Source organism: Passer domesticus, chromosome Z (assembly GCF_036417665.1).
Source record: "Passer domesticus isolate bPasDom1 chromosome Z, bPasDom1.hap1, whole genome shotgun sequence".
Taxonomy (NCBI): Eukaryota; Metazoa; Chordata; class Aves; order Passeriformes; family Passeridae; genus Passer; species Passer domesticus.
In genome coordinates this window covers 7,160,670-7,185,789 of record NC_087512.1, presented here as the reverse complement: position 1 = coordinate 7,185,789, position 25,120 = coordinate 7,160,670, and the positions used below count along the sequence as shown (strand labels likewise).

The 25,120-nt window shown below is 41.5% G+C and overlaps 1 protein-coding gene across 15 annotated transcripts in view; it reads right to left on the bottom strand.

Moving 5' to 3' along the window:
• The window catches only part of CELF4 (CUGBP Elav-like family member 4), a 692,304-nt gene that overhangs the window by 296,390 nt on the left and 370,794 nt on the right, over positions 1-25,120 (bottom strand). For all 15 annotated transcript variants that reach the window (XR_010354139.1, XM_064405438.1, XM_064405445.1 and 12 more), the window contains exon 3: positions 1,713-1,761. Coding sequence is in view for 14 of the 15 variants with exons in the window: in XM_064405438.1 (XP_064261508.1) it covers positions 1,713-1,761 (49 nt within the window). In the remaining variant the exon portion in view is untranslated. The remainder of the gene's footprint in view (positions 1-1,712; positions 1,762-25,120) is intronic.

Below are 25,120 nucleotides of genomic sequence, written 5' to 3'. Positions count from 1 at the left end.
TGTCGGCACGAACTCCACTGGAATGTTCTTAATGTCCCCTCATTTGCCCAGGCAGCTGAGCCTTTCCTTTTTCCCCTAGGAGATTGGCATTGACAACTGCCCATGGCTTACCCAATCCTACTCAGACACAGAGCCAGATCATCAGACAAGGAGTGAAAGGGGAGGAAATTGACCTGGTTCTATTAAAAAAACACTGGACAATGCTGGAGGATGTGACACGTCTTTCTTGCAAGTCAGAAATGTGCCCTGGCCCTTGAATGCAGAACTTGCCAGATCGTATCAGATACTTTCCATCCTGTATTAACCAAATTTCCCCAAATTTTCTTTAGAGAAAGAATTTTCAAAGAAATTTCAATATTTATCTTTGAGATTTCTGGTGTTTTTCCAGTACTCGGTTCTTCTGTTCTGCAGCTAGAGAGCCCCTTTCGACCTGGTTTCACCAGCCTGTAACACCAGCCCTTTAACTACAAACTACATACAAATTCCTCCAACAACTTGACTCACTGGAGAGTTTCAGCCTCACCCTGATGCAGCCAAAGTCCCTGAAATCCACAGCTTTCAAATTGAAAGAGAGAGAACATGGTGCCTTTTCTCAGTGAGGCATTTTTCTCCTTTTAAATAGCTGTTGCCAGAGATTTCCACTAATGCCAGCACAAAGATAGTCATCCCACAAATGATGAAGAGTTCGTATTTATGGTGGAAATTGAAAAGTTTTCAGACATCTAAGAGCCACATCATTACTAAATGACAAAATCTACTCCCACATTTATCAGATACATAAGCATTAGAGGTTTTTACTGAAAAGATGAGGAAAAGGCTCTCTATTTTTTTCCCAAAGAGATAGGGATAGAGAGGAAAAAAACATGTCATTATATATATGCGTGTGTGTATATATATAAATGTACAGATACAAGAAAAAAATAGCAGGATGGTAATTTATCCAGCATAACAGACCATCTCACACTCTCTCAGTGATCTGTGTGCTTGATCTGACAAACAGGCTCCTATTAGAAGAGTACGGTGAAGTATCACCACATCAGTTCAGGTAAAAAACCTTTTACAGGAAACACCTCATCACTGGTGATCTATTGAACAATCACTTAACAAAGCCTTCCAAATCCACTGTGTAGAATAGAAAAGCAAAATACCAGCTCCTGATTTCAGCTGTACCTGTGCAAATCCTGAATAACTCCCAGGGTCTGAGAGAAGCCTTCAGTTCCCACAACAGGTTTATCCAGATAAGCTGATACAGGTGCAGAAAACTCTGCCAGCTCAGAATTTGCTTTTTCCAGAAGCAGAGTTGCTTCAGTGCAAGCAGAAACAACATGGTTAGAGAAACCATAAAGTATCTGCTTTATCCTAACCAAATTAAACACCTCTACAGCTCAGCCTGACACAGGCCTGAAAAAACCCCCATTGCTGTCCACTGCTGTTAAACTTTGTTAAGTCAGTGCCTGATGCTTCACTTCTTAACGAGGCAGTTATTTGTTTCTCAGGCAATCGCTGGCACCTGCCTGCCTTTTAAAATCAAATAATAATTGAATATGAGGAAAGTGAGACGAAGTAAAGGAGATTTAATAAAGAGAATCTTTGCTGTGGAGGGAATTTCTTTGGCAGTGATTACGTTACTAATTGATCAGCACATTGCCTGAGAGAAGCCAGAGACAACAATTATATTTAGCACTGTGGCTGAAAGCAATGCAGTCAACTACCTCCTCGGCTTTCGCTGTCCGCTGGCTTCACCTGGATCGGTCTGTTCATCTGTAAGGAAGAACAAAGACAGACATGTAATTAATGGAGGACTCAGACATTCATATACAGAGGCTTGCTTTGCTTCTTTACTGCGCATCATAATTAGCACCAGAATTTACTCCACAAGGAGTGGGGGGGGAAAGCAATTAGTAAACAAAGAAGTAACCATTGCAGGCTGCAGCTTGGTCTGAGGCAAATAAATCAGTGTCACTCCTCTTAACAGTGGCTGTGTTGAATCACATTGGGAGAGGGATCTGACTCATTTCACACAGGTCATGAAATTTTAAACGTAACTTTTAAAATTTCTAATAGTTTCCCCTAGAAACACTGGTGCATAAGAACAAAAATGCTTTGTCAGAACATCAGGACCAGTGAAACTTAAACTGCAAAAATTTCTTGAGATTGGCATGATGGGAAGGAAATTGAAAAGCTAATTTCCACTTCTACTGTTAGCTCAGTAGGGTAGTCATGTGTAACATAGCAGCCTCCATTTCAAACCTGGATTTGGATCTAATTTGTCCACATGCTGCAGGAGTATTGGATACTGAGAATTTTCTGGGAGTAGAGGACCAGATGTTCCTTCTATTGCTTTTTCAGATATATTTTTCCATTCTCATATCACAATATAAGTAGGTCTAAAAACCTTGCCACTGTGTCATGAATAGGTTTATGTTATTCAAATTATCCTACTCTCACTCAGCAAAATCACTGGGGACCATCACTATCCCCAGAGCTGCTCACTCCCAGGAGAGAGGGCAACAGATGCTCACAATGTTCTTCACTGGCAGTGCCTAACAAGCTGTGGGTGCCTGAAGAACAGGGATGAGGGTATACCCCTCCTGTCAGTAGCCAGAGATGCAGACTGGATCAGAACCAGCTAAGAATTTAGTCTGAAAGCCCTTCCCTGCCTCATACTTCTTGTCACATAAAGCAATCAATACCCTGTGCAGATGGACTATTCAAAATATCTTTCTATGTGTGACCACCTCTGAGCAAAATGAAAATATCTTTTTGATTTGTCAAGCAACAAAGAAAGTATAAGTTCAAACAAGCATCAAAAGGAGCACAAGGTCAGAAGGCAATAGGAATCTCCTAACATCTGTCTTCCTAGTAAAGTCAGACCACAAATTGGCTGATGAATATCACAGAATGCCTTCAGGGAATTAATCCATCCCTTATTTGTGGCTAATCATAGCTGGGCAGCAAGGCCATTAGTTTTATTTTTTCTTTTTGTTTTTTTTCCCTAATTTTTGCCTTTTTTTTTTCTTTTTTTTTTTTTGGAAAGTGCTCCATAATAAGTTAGATTTATTCTAATTGCTCTGCACACATTTTTAGTACCAACAAGTTATCAAGCTAGCTGACAAGTAGGTTAAGATGATGAAGAGCCTAGAAGATCCTGCTGTATTGTTGTCTCTAGAGGAAAATGTACTTATCCATAAACTGACTACAGTTAGACTCACACCCTGCAAGAGAAGGATCCATGGCTACAGATGCTACTGAGCAGTTTCTGCTGTCCTCTATGCCTGTGCCATCCAACAAAATCCAGACAGCTGAAGTGCTAAAACCAACAAAGGATCTGCTAATAGTTAAACCTTGTATCGGCCCTTGCCCCTGCCTCTGCAAAGACCAGTTGCTCACATAGGTGCCACAAGGTATTGGCAGGGCAGAGGTGATGTGTGAAGCAGCAGCAGCAGGACAGATATCCTGCCACAGAGCTCCTTTATGCTTTATGCTCACCCACATGTGAGCAGCTAGCTGTTACACACATTCAAAGATCTGACACCACGCAGGTGAGGAGAGTACTCAGTGTCATGCAACTCCAAATGTGTAGGAAGTGCAACTCTAAGCCACTCTTAAGCTCAGAGGTGCGTAAAACCGTGTGTGGTCTTCTGCAGCACCTCTTCGTCTCTACTGATCATGGAGTTTGCCTTTGCCTTTAGACTTAGCTGAGTCGAACCCCACCTTGCTTCTCATGTGCTGGACAATGAAGCCAAATTACTTGGTTGCTTCCCCCAGCTGCTCAGCCTCTGACTGTTCGTGCTTGCACCAGGCTGGTGTTGACCATCCACGTGCCAACGTCTGACTCGAGACCTGATTACTTTTAACACTTGCCCCCTTATTCCAAACTATAGGCTCCTGATGGGAGCCCTATGGCTAATCCAACCCCTATGGTCAGAAGAGGGGGGTCAGAGGTCCCTGGTGATCATTCCAAGACAGCAGAACCTGCATCCCAGGCAGTCAGTAAGAGAAATAGTCACAGTAGCCAGGAATTTGCAGGAGGTGTGCAGCATACAGCCTGGAGAGGCTAAGTCTGGAGTCCAAATGGACACAGCCTTGAGATGCAGAGCATCCCATAAATCTACCCACATAGGTACTGATCTGAACTATGCTAAAGTCCATGAATATTTGCACTGAACTCAAGTAACTTTTGGATCCAGCCTTGAGGAAAACTAGACAGATTTAATCCTTCTTTTTGAGTTGAATGAAGTCAGTTTGCACAAGGCAAAGGACATTATCAGACCCTTTGGCAAAACTTAAAGGAGGCAAATATGTGTTTGGACTTTTGTTGGTTTTTTGTTTTGTTTTGTTTTGGTTTTTTGTTTTGTTTTGCTTTGTTTTTTCCTTTCTGATATTAAGGAGTGAGTAAAAGCAGTCAGTTCTGAAGAAAAAAAAAAAAAGAGCATCCAACAGGGGAAGAAAAAACTGGGGAAATTAATAAGTAAAAGACTAGTGTAATTTAATGTACACTATGATTTATACACTTGACAATTTCTTTATAGACCAAAGAGAAAGTGCTGCCTGAACGGAGCCCATAATACAAATTGAGATCATCTTGACATGAAAGACACCAATTATAGGGAGAAACACTGAGAGGAAAATAATTAAGTTTCCTTTCTCCATCTATGGAATTTTTATTTTTTTTTAATACAGACTCTGGGAGCAAGGACCTGTCATGGGGACCAGAAAAGGGCTAAGTGGGGAAATAAAATGGCAGAACAATGTAGCTTTCTAACTCCAGGGAAATGCCTTCTTGGGGAGAAGGGTATTCAGATATTCAAGTTCCCTGCTTATTCTTTATCTGGAAGTGACTATAAGTTAAGTGGAATGAAACCAAAGTTTATACTCCAAAATGCAGCCTTCTGAAGAGTGTTTGGGGAAATACTGTTATGGACATTCTTTAATATGTGTAATATCCTGTCTTGGTGGACCCTGAGAGTGTGACAGGAGAAAGAATATTTTTCAGACAGCAAATTTGATTAATACCATCAGGAAATCCACCTGGGATCTGTGAAATTACAGATGTGGCTGTAAGGTGTTATTAAACCCTGTCACTAGAAGGCTTCAAAAGGGATTTGGCTGCATGGGAAAAGACCTAGGGCAGGCTGACCCAACCTCTGAGCTGGTAGATAGAGTGAGTACACTGTTAGGCTTTCTCTAGGATGTGCTACACTGCTGTCCTTTCAGTGGTCCTTCTTTCCTCTGCTCATGGATGCTCTTTGTGCTCTCATTTGAAATATGACCATGCTTCTTCCTTGTTCTGTGTTGTCCCTTTTGGGGTGCCACTGAGAAAGGAGTAAATTGTTTTACCATTTGTTAATCTCAAAAGCATTCATCTCCTCTTTAAATTCTCTACCATCACTTAAGACCTGACTAAAAATTTTTATTCTCTCCATAATATGGAGATATCTGACTTTATGGCACCAGAATACTCTGTATTATAAAACCATTATAAATCAAGACAATGTTTATCTTCATTCATGATTCAGAATCCCATTTGGCAAAAATATTACTTTGAAGTGCTTCACTCAACAACAATTTGGTAGCAAAGATGTGCTGAGGACCACTGAGGCACAGAGATTTAGGCAGAGCCAAACAATTTAGTTTGGATCTCTGGTTACATATATAGGCACAGTTTTCAGAGAGGTGGTGAGAGAGTGGCACACTGGAGTTTTATGCACAATTGTGTTCCCCGTGTGGAGTCAGGAAAAGCCTGTGGCTCAAGCTCCCCATCTGTACTGGGAAGAAGAACCAGAGCAGCTGTGGATGTGCCTGTTTCAGGAAGAGGGGTTCTGTCCTTTCCCTACAAATGCCATAAATATTCATGTTAATGGTGGAGTTAGAACCTCATGTGCATCACATTTCTCATTTTCCCGTGATTCTTTGCGTGTTCATCTATGATGAATACCACATTTACTATCACCTTTGCGAACCTTAGGCAAAGTGATCACACTTTCTTCATTTTGGGTTGTCCTTCCTTTTTTTTTTTTTGCCAAAAACCAACCCATCCAAATTATGCCAGATATCACCATCTCACACCAAATTGCCACTGCCCCACCTACCCCCACCCCAATTCTCCTAGCAAGTAGAAACACAACATCATTTTTCATGTCCAATTACAGCCACTGTGGTGCCACTGTTAAAAGACAGCGCAGGTACCCCTGTCAAAAAGGGTTTGAGTTACAAGAAGCGATGAATTATAGCAAGCCCTTTTTCAATTCTCCACAGAAATGAAATGTCAGAGCTTGCTGCTGTATTTTTCTCAGCACCATCAGCTACAGGCCACTGCAGGAATTAGACAGGGGACAGACGCTTTTCTGCATCATGATTTTTCTTTTCCTAAGGTTGCCGTTTTTTTCCCCCACCAACCTTTTTCTGCTCCCTCTGGCTTTGATATTAATTTAGAGCAGGTAGAAGGATCACCTGGGAAAGAAGAGTAGGAAGCAGAGACAGCTGATTTCTCATTGTCTCCATCTTTCTTCCTCTCACTGTTCCTACCACCTTTTTCCTTCTTGTCTCACCCACTTTTTCATTGCTCATCAATGTACCTTACGTTTTTAAGTAGATCTAAAACTCTACTTGAGAATGGACAAATACAGAGATTAAAAAAAAAAAAAAGAATTGAAAAAAATATCCCTTAAAAATATGAAGCTATCCTGAATAGCTTAAAATGTTCTCTGAGACAGGAAGAAAAAGGGAAAAGATGAGGAGATTACTGAAGATGAATTAAATGCCACTAATAGTAAGATCATGACCAAACAGAAGAGAGGTTGGAGATAATCTTCTGGTTGTGCTTAAGGATGATGTCACTTCAGCAGACAAAATGTTATTCTAGAGCTTGTGTGCCTTACAGAACCATAGAAGATTTTCCTGTTGATCATGTGAATAATAATGACCGTATGAATAATAATAATGATAATCTTTCCACCATCCTTAGAGGTCTTAAAATAATTGAATACTCCTTGAGGACATATTGGGGGCTTTGGTTTGTATCAAAACCATGATGAAAAGATTTCTGCTGCCCGCGTTTCTGGAATTTTCTAAAGAGTGTAAAAAAGTAGCAGTGCTAACTGCTGGCAAGGCCTGTTTCCAGCTCCCTACTGAGTTTCTGGGTGAATTTGGACACATAATTACATCTGCCTCTTTCTCAGCTTTTAAAGATATCATCATGTACTATGAAAATAGTTGATGGGAAAAAAAGTATCTAAATTCTGGTTTTAAACAAACATACAAATAAACAAACATCCTGTCACTTCTATGCTTGAATTATGTGGACAGACATAATGGCGAATAACAAACAGTTCATGCTAACTGATGTTGTGTTGTGTTTGGTATTGTTCGGGCATCAGCCCCCTAAATTGATGATGAAACTCATCTGTGACCTAATCATGAAGGATGCCAGCTAGCAGGTCTTAGCAAATGTTTATTGGGGACTCCTGCATCTCTGTAGTTGCTGGTTAGCTTCATGGAAAAAAAGAATCCCAGAGCAACTTCTTCCCTAAAAATACTACGGTGCTCTTGATGGTCTGGTGACATAGCTCAAATGTTAATTGGAGGGAGGAATAGTTTAATACCTGCCCTGAAATTTTCAGAAAATTTGTTTACTATTTATTTCTTTGGTGGGTTTTTCTATTTCAAATCTCTCCCCAAAACACTAAGAAGAATTTCATTTTACCATTTCTGCCAACTGAGTCTGCCATGAGCACAATAGTAATTTCTCCAAATTCAATACAGCTATTTATGTGAGCAAAGGTATTGGCAGGAATGTGTTTATGGGAGTGGGTCATAATTTTTAAAACATTGAACAAAATCTGCCCCGATAGAGGGCCCTAAGGAAATGCAAAGTATATCAGTGTCAAAGTTGGAAAAGCCAAGAAAATCACCTACAATTGAATTGTGTATGTGTAATTGCAAAGTTCAAGTAAATCACTCTGTACCTGATTCTGAGTGACATAATTGAATTACAGTGATCTAAACTAGATAGCCATAAGCGTGAATCCAAAGCAATCTCCTTTCTCTGAAGAAAAAAACCAAAAAACCAAAGTCACGGCTCACATGCTCAACTCAGGGAAATTTCCCCAAATGCTACAGAATCAGGAAGGTTTCTTCACCACAGGTTAGCTACACAAGTAGACTCCTATATTTGCCTATTTCAGCTATAGTGCATGGAGCAAAAACCTGTCCCCATGGAAATCGAGGTGAGGGCTGTGTTTGCATGGATTGATGTGTAATTACACATTAACCACATTTACTGTGGGCACTCCAAATTGATACAATGTTGGATTAACAAAAGAGTAAGGAGAGGAAGTATTTTAGAAATTTGTTTTAAAAAAAACACCACGAAAAAACCCCCAAACTAAATTGTATAGGTTTACCTTGCTAGTAATGCGTTGCCTCTGAAATGACTATCCCAAACTTCATCTTGGTAAAGGACTCTTAATTCATGCCCACCACCCTCTTCCCTGCCTGTTGAGATGCGTGCCATAGGTATGTACACAAACAGATGAGAAGACCTGAAATGGCAATGTGTGAAATATAAAAAAAACCCCATTGAAGGGTCTGACCTTTCCAAATCAGTCAATGCTCTGGTGCCTACCCCTGAGAATGATTGCTACCGGCCATCCCTGCTCTCTGAGAGTATTTTCTATATATCATATAAAACACATTATAATCCATCTGTCTAACTATTGATTCATCTTTCTCCTTTTCTCCTGTGTGTAGATGAACCTAAAGGAGCTCCAGCTCAGCTCAGGCTCACATGCACAAGCCTGTGGCTTCAAATGCAAAACTTCTTCCTCACAGTTTGGGCTTGAGTTTGAAGAAATTGCTAATCTTGTTAATAGGCAACTACAGCCTTTCCAATTCAACAAATCATTTTGTTTGTTCCTGGGGCAGCTGAGCATGTGGTGTTTAATCTTATGGTGTCTCTGGTTTTAAAGGAAGTGTGGTTGGGTAAAGGGAGAGCTCAGTCTTCAGCATGCTTGAAGATAAAACACAGGATGCTTGGAGTGAAGCCTCATTCTCCAAAATGAGAAAAGCAGATTTTTTAGCTTTTTTTGTTTGATTGGTTGGCCGTTTTTTTTTTTTTTTTTTTTTTTTTTTTTTTTTTTTTTGTTTTGTTTTGTTTTAATAACTTATAAATATTGTTCCACATGCAAATCTGCATGTGAAACAGACAGCAGGAGATTCCCTAAAAGTTTTGGGTAGTGACACTGTAAAAATAGTGTTCAATAAGTGTATTTTCACTCACTAGACTGTGTTGCCACATGGTACCTTTAGTGACTAAGGACAGAAAGTGATGCCCTGGTCACTTGTATGGGTGTTTATTGCACTCATGGATCTGGCTTGGCTCCTGCACTTGACCTTTCTTTCCTGGAAAAGAAGGGTGTCTTGTGTATCGTGACTTTTGAAAAGGTGTCTGTAGCCCCAGATCCCTTACATGACTGAGAAACCCCTCAACATTTAGTTGCTACACTCAAGCATGTCAAGAGTCCCAGAACTTGCCCTCTGGCCATGCTAAGCTACATAAAAGGGTATATTTCTATGTGTATCCTGACAGCAGAGGTATAACTCTTGAGTAAGCATGCTGCTCATTAAAACTCTTTCTTTGCTGATATGATGAGCAACTACAATGTGAAATTCTGTTCATAAATGCATCAAATTCTAATATAAAACTAAGTCAGTCTTTTGCTGTCCTTTCCTCTCTTCTTCCCTAGTATCAGTAGGGAAATTTTTTTCCACAATCCCATCTTTCTTCTAATCTCCTTCTCGAATTTATTTCAAGAAAATCTGGATCCAATTTTAAAGTATGCCCATACACCTTCTATCAAAAATCATTCTTCTTTATCCCTAACTTTTTCTATTACCCAACTTAGCTTCTGTTGAGGAAAAAGAGACCTCATTCTCTTTCACTGTGATCCCAAATTCCTTCAAGGCAAAGCAACAGTGTAGTCATAGAATGATGAAATAATTAATGTTGGAGAAGATCTCTAGGATCACCAAATCCAACTGTTTATACAACACTGACAAGTCCAGCACTAAACCATGCCCCAAAAATGCTCCACCTACAAGTTTTTTGAACACTTCCAAGGATGATGGCTCCATCACTTCCTTTGGCAGTCTGTTCCAATGATTGATCACCTTTTTGGTGAAGAAATGTTTCCTAATATCCAACTTCAACCTGCCCTAGCAGCTCTACAGCTCAGACCATTTCATCTTGTTATCTGGGAGAGGAGACACACCTCCACCTGGCAATGAACCCCTTGCAGGTAGTTTTAGAGTGACAAGGTCTCCCCTGAACCTCCTTTCTCAGTGGCTGAGCACTCCATTTCCCCCAGCATATGAAGGTAGTCCAAATGGACACAACAAAGCCAGTCTCACCCTAACAAGCACAGATCCTTACCCTGCAGATGGCTAAATGCATGTATGAGGCATCACAGCATTTACATGAGTGATGAGAACACGTGCTGAGGTCCTGGATCAGCTTTGCAGTGTGTGCTCAGCTAAGGTGTTTTTGGTGGTGGATCTCTCTCTGTCTGCACCAGCTGAAAGCCTCCCCTCAGACTTCACATCCTAGGGGCCCCATAGGTGCTCCTGGTGCTATTCTGCTGCTCTCTGTTGGACAGGTGGGGTTTTCTCTGCATGTGGGGCACACCATGGTCACACAGAGCCCTGAGGACTCCTCAGCACGGACATGAGCAGGGCAGCAATCAGACCAGAGAGACAGTTGTATCCCTGAAGGCATTGTAGACATAACCCTTGTTCCCTCACTAGGAGATGAACATCTGCTCTTGTCTCTACCTTATCCTGAGCCCATGAGCTCTGGCTATTGGAACTTTCCTGCTGTGCTCTTCCCTCTCTGAGCTTTATCTCTTCTTCTGAAGCAAGACCCAAACGTTGCCTTTGCCACTAATGGTTGCTTGGCTTGACTCTGCAGACTTTAGGCAAGGCCAAGCTCCATTGACTTCAATGCTTTGAGTGCAAAAAGACCTTGGCCACAGTCCATCCAAGAAGATTAGACCTTCTGTGCTTGTAGCTTTGTATGCCTGGCCACAAAGATAAGAACCACAGCCAGCCCTTTTGCCTATGGAGAAATGCTTTCCACAGCATTGCCATTTAACAAACAACTGAGTAAGCTGTGTAAATTAACTAGCTGCTTTCACCCACTGCCAGGACCATGAAATACAGGCTCTCTCACCAATCTAAATGTGCAGGTAGCTTCAGAGCATGACTTTAAACACAGCCTCCCCAAACACTGAAAGAGGCTGTCACCAGGTTAAGACTGCAAGCAAGGTTTTTCTTGGTACTGGGAAAGATCCACCCTGAGCCAGAAAGTGTTTTTCCCCCACCACTGGCTCTGCTTTCAAGGTTAGTATGTTCGCTCTCTTCCTCCTATGCTAATTTTCCTTTTTTCAAAGGTTAAAGTCACCTGCTTGCTGTAGTATAACAGAGAGCAGTCCATCACCTCAGTTCTGAACAACAGGAGGCCCAGACCTAAACCTATTCCAAGTAGAATGCTCTGACATTGCTGCAGCACAAGAGCTTCCTTCTAAAGGTGTATCCCTACCCTGTGCAGGTGTTACGGTTGTTCTCTCAGTTCTATTAACAAACAAATAAAGTTTAATCTTTTTTAGATAGCCTGAAACAGGTTCCATTTGAGCAGAAGAACCCCCAGCAGCCATGCCACTTTATCTACTGACTTGTCTAAGCTGGTTGGAAATCACATCTCAAATTAGATGTGTGAACATTTTGTTCTGATGATAAACCCCTTTAGCTGTGCACTGGATTAAGGCTCCTGCACTGGTAAAAGTAAAATAAAAAACAATTTTACAAAAAAAGGAAATGAAGAAGGAAATACTCAGAGGAAGAATAAGATTATCTTAGTTTTGATAGTGCCCCTTTAGAGAAAATCTTCTGTGAAGGGACTTAGAGTATTAACTTTTTCTTTTGCCCTCCTTTACAGCTAGGAAATGCATACAGGGTGTGATTTTAAGCCCATCCAGATGCTCAAGTCAGTCCTCAATTTCTAACAGTAAATGAATAAGCACAAGCTGGAACCTTGCAAATTTTAGTACAGCGTTCAAAAAGGGGAAAACCAATATTCCATAGATTCCCAAATATTTCTTGAATTGGGAAAAGGATGTAAGGTTTCAAAAAACCCCAAACACAAACACTGAAACAAAACCCCACAATCATTCTGGATTTCAGACCCTCAGTGCAATTCTCTGTACCACTTTCAGCCTCTATCAGGCCCTCTGGTGCAAAAAGAGCTACCTCTCACTCCCATCTATGTATAACTGGTATCATCTGGTCCTATGTTTTGACAATTATCTGTAACATAATTACCAGACTGATGAGTCTTGCTCATTAATTATGCCATCCTTCAAAGTTGATCTGGGTACTTAAAATAAACAAACACCCTGGTTGGGTAACAAAGGTGATTTTCTCTCTCTGTTCCAGGCAACAAAGGCTAGCAAGCTCATTCTGCTGTGTAGGGATTTGGTCAGGGACTCCCAGAGATTGGTTTCTGATCTGTCATTCATGTGGAGCTACTTCTCTTCTGGTTCCTGACTGCACCCTGACTTCCACCCCCCGAATGATAAATATTTCCTCTCTGCTGAGAGCTATCCAACAAAACTGGTGTCTGATACTAATGCATCACTGATGCTTTCCTCCTGTAATTATGCCTAAATATTGCTTTTCTTTCTTTTCTGCCTTGAACAGCCACTTTTTTTTTCTTTTCTTTTTTTTTTTTTTTTTTTTTTTTGCATCAACATGTACCAAAGCATTAAACAAGACATTCCATTAATTTCTTCATCATCATAACTTAAGCCTGGGACATACCCTTTAAATATTCATTCAGCTATGAAAACTGGGCATTAAAATTTTAATAATGTCAAGCTCATTTGAACTGAGCTCCTGGGGGACTATTACGATACAATTAGAATAAATATGATGATTGATTTGGTGTAAAGGTTCACCTGTCCACATGTGTTAGTGGCTGGAAGCAGCGTGCCACCTCTGGCATCACAGCCAATAGCTCCAAGTTATTTAAAGTTATTTACTACCTTCCCCATCACCCCAATTCCCACCTGCTCACAAGCTTGACCCCCTCACTTGCTCTCACAGAATGTTCAGCTTGGATTGAGTTGGAAAAGGCAAAGCAGAGGGGCCTCACTAGGAGCTGCATCCAGCAGCACTCTCCTCCTTCCTTCCCCTTGCTGTGCTGTGGCTGGAGAGGGAGCATTGTTCAGAGGCACGAGAAGTTCAGCTGTAAACTTCCTGGAGGCTGTGGCCAGTAACTTTTTGCTAAGTGTGTGTCTGAGCTCCTGGGCCCTGGTGCTCCCGGGTAGGTGGGTGGCAAACCCAAGCAGCACTGACATGTCTGAACCAGCTTGGAGGAGAACAAGGCTTGTATTTCCTAGCAGGATCTATCCAAAATCACAGTGCAGAGATAGTCTGGAGATGTGATGCTGACAGTAAAAAAAAATGCAGAGGGGGAAACCGAGCAAGAAATCACACTACTTAAGGAGCCTTCTGTTTCAAACACAGGATGTTCTCAAATGCACAGAGAGATAATTAAAAGATTTTGGTCCACTGGGTGCTGAGCATATTTGAAAATTTGGGCCAGATTGTACTTTCTCTCTCTGCAGTGTGAATTGGGTGCTACATGGTGTAAATATGAAAGGAGATAAAATGGACCCATCACCACTGAGAACAATCGTTGGGCTTTTTTTTTTTTTAATCATATACTTTAAATAAACTACTCATTAATTCTTTGAATAAGGGTAAAATGAAAACCTCTCTGCATTTAAAGGTAACCCTGATCTAGCCTTGCTTACAAGCACTGCCAGAGCTTCTAGCTTTTGGGGCTTTACCATCAGTCTCCTGACATATGGTGTTTTCCTTAAATCTTCAACTTCTGGACCTGAACAACTTTTTAACAAGAATTTTAGTTCCAGAAGAAAGAAAATTTTTAATGCTTAAAATATCATTCAAAGAAAACAAAAATGTGAAAATAATTTTTTTAATTTATATTATCCTATCATACAGGATTTCTTAAGATAATTTATGACTGATGCATTTTTTTATGGTTAGCAATGCTAATTATTAGAAACATTATTTGATTTTCAGTGTTTTCAGCTTTTTTTTTCTCTCAGTTATTTGTTAAAAGAATGTACTGATCCTAAATCTGTCACTTTCTTTCTCAAATTCAAATCAAGTCATACTGTTTTTCATATTTATCACCTCTATTTCTGTATGATTTCCTTTTAATATTAACTTTTAGTATTACTTTGGTTTTATTTACTTTTATATTCCTACCTCTACTCCTTCCAAAAAATAAAGGACTTTTTTAAAAATTAACTCAACCCATTACACATTACAATATGGAGACAAGAAAGGGAGAAAATGGTCATTTGGTGTTGCTTTGCTGTGAAGGAAAGCAGCAATTTGGGGAACCTTCTTACTGTGAATGCAGACTGTGGAAAGATACGCTCTTTTATGCTTTTCCAAAGTCTATTACCTATCATCTCCTTCCTCACTAAGTTTCCTCCATGGAAAAAGGGGTTAGACAGTAATCTTTACCTTCAGGGCCCATTGTGAGGATTAATTAGATACTATTCCTACAAAATTGTAAAGTTTTAAGATGCTCTATGAGCTCTCACTGTTATTATAACGTGCCATACCTGCATAACGTCTACCACTGCAATATTACCCCTTGGTTGTTCAAGACTACAGAACTGCTGCTTCTAATTGAGTTAATGGCTTCATAGGTTGGTAATTTAATAAAACAGACTGCTTAAACCAGCAAGGTTTTGATTAAATGGGGTGTGTGCAAAGGGGAATTTATATTTGTTAGAAGCTCCGCGAACCCAAGGTATCAAGGCACGGATAATGCTGGTATAATAGTACCTTATACAAAGAGGAAGGAAGGACAGAGCTGAAAGCTATGGAATCATGGAAAATCTCGAGTTGTAAGGGGCCCATAATGATCATTGTAGTTTACCTAGCACTGGTCTATGTGACAGGAGCATTGTTTAGATGCTGCTTAAACTATGACAGTCTTGGTGCTCTTTTGAGCCTGTTCCAGTGACCAAACACCCACTCAGTGAAGAATCTTTTCCCAATGTTTAGTCTGAACTTCCCCAGACACAGTTTTATTCCATGAGAGAACTAGGAGGTCAGCAGCCCCATCTCTGCGCCCCTTGAAAAAGTTGTGGTCTGGTTCACATCCTGCTACAGTCAGGTATTCTGGGCTGGTCTCGGGGGTATGCAGAGGTGTGTGATGGTGTGCACATACAGATGAGGTACTGTGCTGCTGCCACTGCTCACTGTGACAAGCAGATCTACTTTAGGATACCATGTGTCTTGCCTGACTTCAGGGACAATTCAGATGTTCCTTTCCAGCTGGCCTTGCCCCCTATCTTAACTCTAGTTCTAGAGGAAAAATTGGTAAATTTGGGGGAGACTCTATTTCCTGAATGGGAGAACTTAGCTTGTGCTGAAATCACAGGTACGTCTTGAAATTGCCTTTCTGAATCAAGTGCCTGGCCGTGCCCATGCGGAGAAATGGGCTGCTTGGAGACCTCCAGAGGGAGCTCTTGGCTGCCTAAATTTAAACAACTAAATTATGCAAACCCAATTTCCTAGATGGAGAAATTAAGGATTTACTCCGGGAAGCCTGCTTCATTAGGTACTTAAAATGTACTCAAAAGTTAGTTACTTCAGTACACAGACTGGATCGCACCTCTGACTCCAGTGATTGCCTGTCTGCAGTGATTTTGGACTGCAGAGGCGGCTCCAGGTGCTTCCACTGCCTGCTGGAGTAAGTGGGAGAATACTGCCCTGTTCTTGGAAAAGCAAGGCAAATAATGCCTGCATTGTGACACTTTTCTGTGCTGTAAATGCCAACTCATAGCTGCTTCCTTAGCACAGGTCAGAGCTATTGAGAGTTAAAATTTTATTCTTGTATCCTCTCTCAAGAGCTCCCAGTCAGGCAAATCTGAAACCAAAGCAATCCTTCCTTTCATCCCTTTGACCCTGAGAAAACAAAGAAAGCCAGGCACAGCAGCATGGCTATTTTGTGTATAAAGAGCAGCACCCACAAAGCTAATGAGAAGCTTTTATGGCTGTTTGGAGAGCACTGATAGATAATCAGGAGCAGGTCCAAGCTGCAAAGTTTCATCTGTCAAAACCTGGGCAGGAGCCTTCCATAGTAAGGGTCAGGCACAAAATTCAGATGCTGACACAAACATGGACATCTTAGGAAGGCATATGGCATTTGTGCAAGTGGTTTGGGTTATAACATCCGGTTCAGAAATCTGGCTCAGCTAAACAGGTACTCACTCACATCTCCATCTGACCCAGCCAAGCTCACCAACTCACATACCTGCACTTCCACAGGCCTCCATTCAGGCACAGGATGGGGCTGGGGTCTCATCAGGGTGGGTGAGGGGCAATGCCTGAACTGGTGGATCCAGAGGGGCACCTGAGGCCAGCCATGAACCCTGAGTATGCTTTCAGAAGGGCGACCAACACTTTGTGTCTCCAAAGGACCTGATGTCAGCACTTCGGAGGGGAACAGCTGGCTCAGCAGAAAGAAAAAAATAATAGGAAATTGGGAAGACTGACATCAAAAGTGGATGTTTTTCCTTTTCCCTAAATGTTGTGCTCTGGTTTGGTGGCAGGTTATTGGTCCTGGTAGTTAGTCTCTAGACTGCCTTATGGCAGAGGTCAAAACTGCTTAATGAAAATTGTCCTCCTCAGCCTTAAAATCTGTGAACTCTGCTGAAGTTCATGAAAGGTTTGTGCTCTCATGGAGCCTCAGCTGAAGACTCAGGACAATCTGCTTTTGGCTGCAGATATTGTGCTTGCTCCTCACAAGAATCTTATTTAAAGGATCCTCAGAGATGTTTTGATTAATATTAATTTCATGCCAGGCCAAAATGCCCCTGTGACAAGCTCCATTGAGCCAGTGCTGAACAAACGAAATTCAAAATTCAGCTCCTTCACATGAGATGGTGTGTGCGTGTTTGTGTGTGTGTGTGTGTGTGCACTTTAACTAAATCATTTATGGTCAATAATGCCAGGTTATTATAGGTCAATAACTTTCCATTATTCACTAGCCTTGCTGTGCTCCCACTGTCAGCCAGCACAACGGCGTGTTGGCTCTTGTGAAGCAAAAAGCTCCTGATGGGAGCTTTGGAAAAGCAAGCACGAACACAGCTTGAGCAGAGAAAAAGAAAACAGGGGAAGGAGAGAGTGTGAAAAGTTCTAGTTGCTCTCAGGAGTGTCTTGGGGAATGCGTGTGTGACATACTCCCTATTTCTCACACATGCATGCACACTCAGCCTCTAAATTCATTATTCCTATGCTCCCAGCTGGTCAGATGTGAGGCAGCCCAGATCCCAAGGCTGCATGACCACAGAGCTGGTCCTGAGCAAACATTATCTCTCATTAAGGTCTACAAGCTCGGGCTTAATGCCACAGTAGCCTGCGGGTTGTCTAAGCTCTGTGTGTGGACAGTTAACGCTCACAGCTGCCTGCTTTGTACTGGTACCCTGGAGAGGAAGTGTATAATGTTTTTTTCAAGTCAGGGTGCAAATGCCAACAAAGAAACAAAATGAAGAAATCAAAAATTGCAGGACAACACGAAAATTGTATTTGCCCCTGTCTCTGCTGCACTGGTACTAATGCTCTGCCCTGTGTCTCATGAGAAGGGTGGTCAGGAGCCTGGAACTGCAGGCATATGTAAATAATAGTCTGTCTCCGTGGAAACTGCAGGAGGCAAAAGCCTGTGGTTTGGCAGAGACTCCTTGGTGCTCCTGCCGAAGGTCTGAGTGTGCTTCTCCCAACCAAACATTTTGAGATGGCAATCCAGGACATGGGAGCTGTGGGATGGACTCATGACTTGTAAAGGGCAACCAGGAAAATGAACTTCTGTGTGGAAAGTTAAAGTGGTCAGTAACTAAAAGCTGTGAGAGGAGACAAGGAAGAAAAATGCTGATTTTTCACTGAAAAGAGGTTATCTCAGATTTTTTGCCTAAAAGCCTTTTTTAGCCCTCTGCTGGGCAGTGTATTGGCCCTAATTCCAGATAGCACTGAGATGGTGCCTCCTTCATGAGACATCTTGGCACTGATCACCCTGCACATGCGAGAGACTCAGCTGGGGGAAGAATGCCAGCTTTTCCTGATGTTCCAGAGGCCACTGCTGGAGATAATGTCCCTGGCAGCCTTGGCTTTTTATACTCCCACCTCTACACAGCCGCCATGGGCAAGGAGGAGTTAACAGGAGCTCTGAAGAGCTGGTCCATTTTGAATGTGAATAATGGGAATACTCTCCTTCAATCGGTATTCAGCACAGGGATGTACAGAGGTATAAAGTTAATCACTAGCTGGGCCACCCCTATTTCCAGAAAAAGAACTTTAATGCCTTCTTTATCCAATGAAGTACCATTGTTATACCTGCATATTATGAAGGGTTTATTAAACCGGTGATAATCTATTCAAGATAAAGTGATCTGTATGGCCAACTGAGCACAGATCAGACAGAATGATGGGAGGTTATTGTTAAAATATGCAAATTCACATCCTATTGAAATGCAAACCCTCCAGATAAGATTTTTTAATAAATCTGGTCTTTTTTCACTGCATGAAGGTAACCTAATGTTTATTGACTTCAAGACCATATAATGGAACGTAATATCTATTAGTCAGATCCTTGCCTCTCTTTCGATTACTGGAGGTACATGTTCTGGCTCCTGAAGAATTTTTGTTTTATAGTTTGGTACAAAAGAAAAGAGATTAAAACCCCCAAAATTAATTAACTTCTTTTTTACACAAAGCCCCCCTTCCTCCTCAAATGCTGTCATTAGTTACTCAAGCAAAAGGAAGCAGTATCCATCAGCTGAGAAACTGTCCACTATTTTCAGCATTAGGAAAAGCAACCAAAAGGAGAAATGCTATTTGGGAACACCTCTGTACAGCATAAAACATAAATTAAAACTTTTGGATGCCTTCCCTGGGTTTACTATTACCACATCAGAGAAATTTGAGTGAAGCTTCATTTCAGTCTTCTGTAAAATTGGACTAGGAAACAGCTTGACCTGAATTCTATATGTGTGTTTCTGTGTATAAGGCTTGTTTAAGATATATATTCAGTGTGTCTTTATGATTTGGGGTGGGGGGGGAAGGGGAGGGGCAGGTGGTTACAGAATCAGACACAGCTAAGATACCAAAGTGACGGATGAAATAAAGGCTTTTATTTTAGTGAAATGCCAACGCTGTGATAGCAAAAGTTGAGAACCCATTTCTGCTTAAAGGTCACTTCTCCTCAAACCCTGTAAAATTTACATGTTGATGTAGATTGATCTGAGATTTGGTGTGTCTGGTGAAGGTGGAAGGTTTGTTTCTGATTTCAAAATGAAGGTCAACAAAGTAAAACTATCCTGAAACAGGAGCTTCGTAGCTCCTTGGAAAAGCTCTGCCCATCTTAGCGATATTTTAATGTTGCTGTTAGGCTCTGACATGTTTTTGTGGTCAAATCAGGAGTGTGATTGTGTCTAAAATGGTCTCACCCACTCAACATTTTACTCCAGCTGGTTCTTGGAGAACACTGAGTGGAAGCAGTGGGACAGGTAGGGGCTGGGCAGGGTGTCACTGCAGGCGATGGGGCAGGCAGCTCAGATCTGGGCACAGATAGGAAGAACCCAAAAGGCCACAGAAGATATGTCAGTCAGGGTGTGTAAAAAGCTGCCTGCACTTGGTTATTTGAAGTATCTACACCTGCTCTGATCTGCACTGTTCTGCCCACACCGGGCTATACAACAGCACAGGGACTGACTTTTCAAGTATGGCCAAAAACTTCTACAGGACTGGTCCTTTCTCCCACTGCAGACCTCTGGCTTCCATCTCAGCTGAAGAATAACCCAAGCTAAACCCTTCTGGACACTTTGCCTATGAGGCTGATGGGGATGGGCATAAAATGAGCTGCCTGCCTGAGTGTCTGCAGTGGGAACAGCAGTTTCCATCCCCAGTCTGCACTGCTGCCAAAACACAGACTCTCAACCCAGGCACCCTTCTCATCAGTCACTTCATTGGGTATACCACCAGTTACAAATTAGCACTTAATCAAGATAAATCCCATAGGAAGGATACGGATAATATGCAATGCATTAAGCCTGCAAATTAAGATGGTCTGATTTAGCCCTGGCTTTAAAACTCCCAAGCTTGCATTAGGACTAATGATGAATGGATGTACGTCCCTGGTTGGACAGGAGCTCTGTCAGGACAAGGCTGCCCAGCAGCGACAAAGCCAGTGCTGAACAAGTGCTCTGCTTAATGTTCATTAGGCCTTCCACACTGTCCCTGCTTGGGAATGTGCTTTCCCTTGTCATGGATGGTTGTAATAGTGACATTTCTCCAGGATCTATTGACTTATTGGTCCTGGAGTTCATAAATAAAACCTGAGGGTGGTAGCTGCTGGCATAATTTGCACACTGATGATCAGAGAGGGGAAACTGAGGCACACAGCATCCTGTTTGGAAAGGCTGACCTGCACTGTGCCCAGGGTTTTCCATTCACTTGCTCTAAACAGGATCCTGCTTGTCACCTTGCTCAGGCAGTTTCAATCACGCTTGGGAGTGTCTTGTTCTTTCACTAAGTAGCTGCAGGGATATAGGCGGCATTTCATCTCTGAAAGTGTGGCCCAAGGTAGTTAAAGCTCAGTGGCCTGAATTCTCCTAGATTAGTGGAGTAACACAGCAAGAAAACTCTTTCCCACTCCATCTTGTGGGCTGCAGCATGGGTGATGCAGCAGGATTGTATCTCCAGGTATGAATACAGCAATAGCTCATGAGTGTCTTGCTCTGAGGTGCAGCACATTTTGCAAATGGAAAGTGGGAGGCTGCTTCCATCTCTCTGTGACTGGGAACTCTGGTTATCCTCTCTTCCTACCTCAGCTCCTGAAAGACCTGAAACAAGCCTGTTATCAGGCCTCACATCTACTATATATAGTCCAGAAATTAATCTCTGTGTGAGATCAGGGAAAAAGAAAAACCCTTATCAGCTTGTTCACCCATCAAGGTCAGGGTCCACATGGGCTGAAGTACACCTAAGTGTGAGTCCTGCAAAATGCAGGGGAGCTGCTATTTTAAGGCAGGACGTCTGATGCAGGCTTCAAGAGGAACCAGTTTTAAGATCCACAGCTGGGGAGCAGGAAATGGCTATGGTCTTCTAAGGGTTAAAGGGCTTTCCTCTGGCTGCAGGAGTAATTTAGAGAAAGAAAATCTTTTAAAATAACAAGCATAGAAACATCTCTGGTTTTAAAGGTACTTTTCTCCAGATTTGAACTAGTGTTCAAACTTGTCACAATAGGGTATTTTTCCTGGATGTCATACTGCACTTATTACTGGGAATGACTACCTTCTACAGTGTGTCTCTACTTTATGGCTTTTTAAGATATGGATGCTGTCATCATATTCCCTGGAGATGTGTTCTGGTTCATGGAGAGGCTGTTTTATATAATCTCCCGTGAAAGATTAAAACAACAGCAGCAGGAACAACAATAATGCAACACACTACCTCCTGAGAAAAACTGTGGAGTGGTGGCACAGGCAACAAACTCTCCCCACCCACTGCAAAGTAGCAGGCTTAATTCACATGGTCAAACTTTGCTTTCCACAGGAAGATTACACCACATTAATTCCCAAGAGAACCATGCTCTCACTCTATCCTGGAAAGAGCCTTCACCAAAGCTGCCATTTCTCCACTGCCCTCATACCCTACAGCATCTCCTTTCTCTTCTGTGTCAACATTCTCCTTGGTTTCTTTCCATGCAGCAGCTCAGACCAGGTACCAGCGAGTGGGGCTCTGCCAGCCACTGCAGCTCCTGAGATATTCTTTCTTCCTGGGCTAGAAAATGTCAAATCTCATATTTTATGCCTCTTTCTGTTCTTGGCAGAGGAAATGCCAGTCAAAACAAAACCCAGACATGATGGCAGGAGAGAAACTTGGGGAGAAGTCCCAGTTTCAATTAATAAAATGCTACTAGGGAGTGCAAGGGATTACACTGGGGTACCTTACTCTGTGATCCAGGGTGTCAGCTTTCCCCAGTCTAAGCCAAAAGTAAGAGAAGTTGTGTCCAGTCAGACATGCAGAGCAATTTGCCAGGTATTGCCAAGGCCAGAGGTTATCTTACCAGGGTGACTTTCACTTCCAAACAGCACTTTAAGCCACTTATCAATAACAAGAAGGTTGGTGTGGAGCTTATGCAAGAGTAGAAAGGTGTCTTTTTCCTTTTCCTTTGCCTTTCTTTTATTTACTTAGCCTCCAAGATAAGAAGCCAACAGCTGTGGATCCACGTCTGCAGAAAGAAGAGGGCTTTGGGATGAGTGAGCAGGATTAAGGAGGCTACTTGTTAATTTTGATAATGCTGAAGATAGAGCTGAAGGAACAGGATATGTCTGTGCCCTGGGGGTGTGTGCCCTGTGTTTGTGTGTCTTTCTCCATCTTGCTGGGCAGAGAAAAAGAGGCCAAGCAGCAGAGGTCTGAGTGGGTGCTTGCTCTGGACTGTAATGTGCTTCTGGTTTTACTTCAAACCCAGATTAACCCTATGGAATTGAAAATTTGACCATGAACATGTGAGTTAAATCCTGAGGGAAAACTGTTCAAACCATACAAACATTGAAATGCAAGGCAGCTGAGGAAGGAAAGGGAAATGATGTAAAATGAAAGCTACGAACCAAAGACCCACAGTATAAAGGAGCTGAAAGAAAGAGCTTGAAAAATTCTTATGAAAAAAGAAGTATAACAAGTGCTGTCATGGATGATTATAAGGGTTTGAACCTGTCACCCACAGCAACAAGAGCACTGGCCTTTCTCACTTGACCTGAGGAGATAATGCTGTTAGCTGAGGTTAGAGAGGGCAGGTGATGTGTCACTGTTCAAATACAAAGCAAAGATGTCCTTTCACTCCAGATAATTAAACCAAAACATAAGCAAACAAGGCCTGAAGTTCTGGAATTGCCTGGCAAAGACCCTGAAATCCCTTAGGAAATGCTGCTAGACCTTCTCATCTTGACAGCATCTACCCATCCTTATGAAATGTTATTATCTTGAGGATATTCCATTTCCTGGTGTCTGCTTAAAAAATACCAGTCTAGACACAACCAAACTACACCCACAACGACATCCCAAAATGTCCTGTGGTACTTTACAGTACACTGAATTCATAAGAAATTTGTGCATGGCACTGCTGAAATGCAGCCATTTATAGAAGATAACACAGCAAGAGCTGTGTGAGAAGGTAAATTCCCTTTTCAGAGGACAGGACTGAATTGCTTATAACATTTTCTTTACCTATTTTGTGCGCTTTCTGTGAACAGTGAAATGGGTCTCTATAGCAATGAATATTCAAGAAAACCTCACATTTCCAAGAATATATTCAAATATTAAAGGAAGATGAGTACTCCATAACAGATATGTGTCTGCTTATTGAATAGGGAAAATGAAACACATTCACCATATGATTTTGTGATTTTGCTGATCAATCACAACTCACCAAAACAGCCTGGAGAGTGAATATACATAGATAACAATTCAAATATGCAAAAAGGGAGAGAAAATGTGATGTATAGTTAAGGAAAATTATAAAGAATAATTGAATTAACAATTAGCCACTCATTGCTATAAATTCTTTGGGATGAGGAAATAGACTGACCAGTTATGAATATATTTAGCCTAGAAATTAAGAAGAGAATTATCTCTCAATAACAATAAGCAGTTCCGGCCTAGCTGGAAAAGTGAAGAGCAAGATACAAGGTCATGTTCAAGACGAACCTTGACAAATTCATGCAGTGGTAAGGGATCAAAGTTGCTGATCCAGGAAGGTTTTTCACTACTATGTGTTTCTGTGGTTTTTGTATTACTTTTGATTTTACGCCTATGCTTTCAAAGCAAGGATGGCTTTTGCAGCACTGTTATCAGTGCTGAGGATTGGCTTAGAAATAGCTCAGATTCTTAATTCTTCTTCATTTGAAAGAGAATGTTGTTCAAGCTTTCAAATATGGGTTGACAGAAACATAAGTTACATTTAATTATTATTAAGGTGAATCAGTACCAATTCACATGCCTCCAAAGGCAGGAGATTTAGGAAACCGATTAGCAAATGTTGTTTTTGTTTTTTAATGATAAAAATATTGTGAGAACTGGCAGAATGGCTCAGGAGTTTCGGTTTTCAAAACCAGTTTCCAAAAACCTGAACAAAGATGTTTTGATTATCTCTTCATCTGTTCACGATACTTAGTTTTCTCATTTGAAAGTCAAATAAGCCAATGTCATTTGAAATGAGAGACACTGCCTGACGCATATGAATAGGAGTCAAGGATTTCTGCGCACAGTGGTTCAGAAAACTGCCAATTTGTGTGCGAGCAAAAGTATCACCACCCTCTTGACAAAGCCACTGAGTTTGAATCAGGGACCTCTGGATCAGCGGGCTCCAGATCTGCAGCTTGTCTTGAAAGGCTGCTGGATGCCAGCTGGAAGCTTTAAAACCTCACATCTCCTCAGAACTGGAAAGGATGGGCTTATAATGTGCTAGTTTGTGATGTTTTTAATTTCTCGCACATATTTTGGGAAGGGAGAGGGAGGAGGCTTAGGACAGGAAAGATTCAACAAAAAAACTAAAATAAGCAAACTATTTTTTCCAGGTTCTGGCAAACATTTAGATTATTTATATTGTCCATGAAGAATTATAACATTACTAAATGCAAAGCCATTATTCTTTTAGTTAAAAGCTGATTTTCTTTCTTGAACCACCTCCTCTGGTATTTCATCAACACCCAGAAAATTTCAACTTAAACAGCAACAATAAAGGTATATATTTAATAAAATTTATTGTGTATGAAAAGCCATGTTTCATACCCATATATGCCCAATTTCAATCAACACTTTTTCCAGTGCTAATGTTATGTTTATATCTCAATTCCAGTATTGCCTTTTATACTTCTGTTTCTCTACAATGAGCACCTCAATCACCTTCCCCTTTCATCAGTATTCAATTAATCACAAATTCTTCCAAAGATGAAGAACA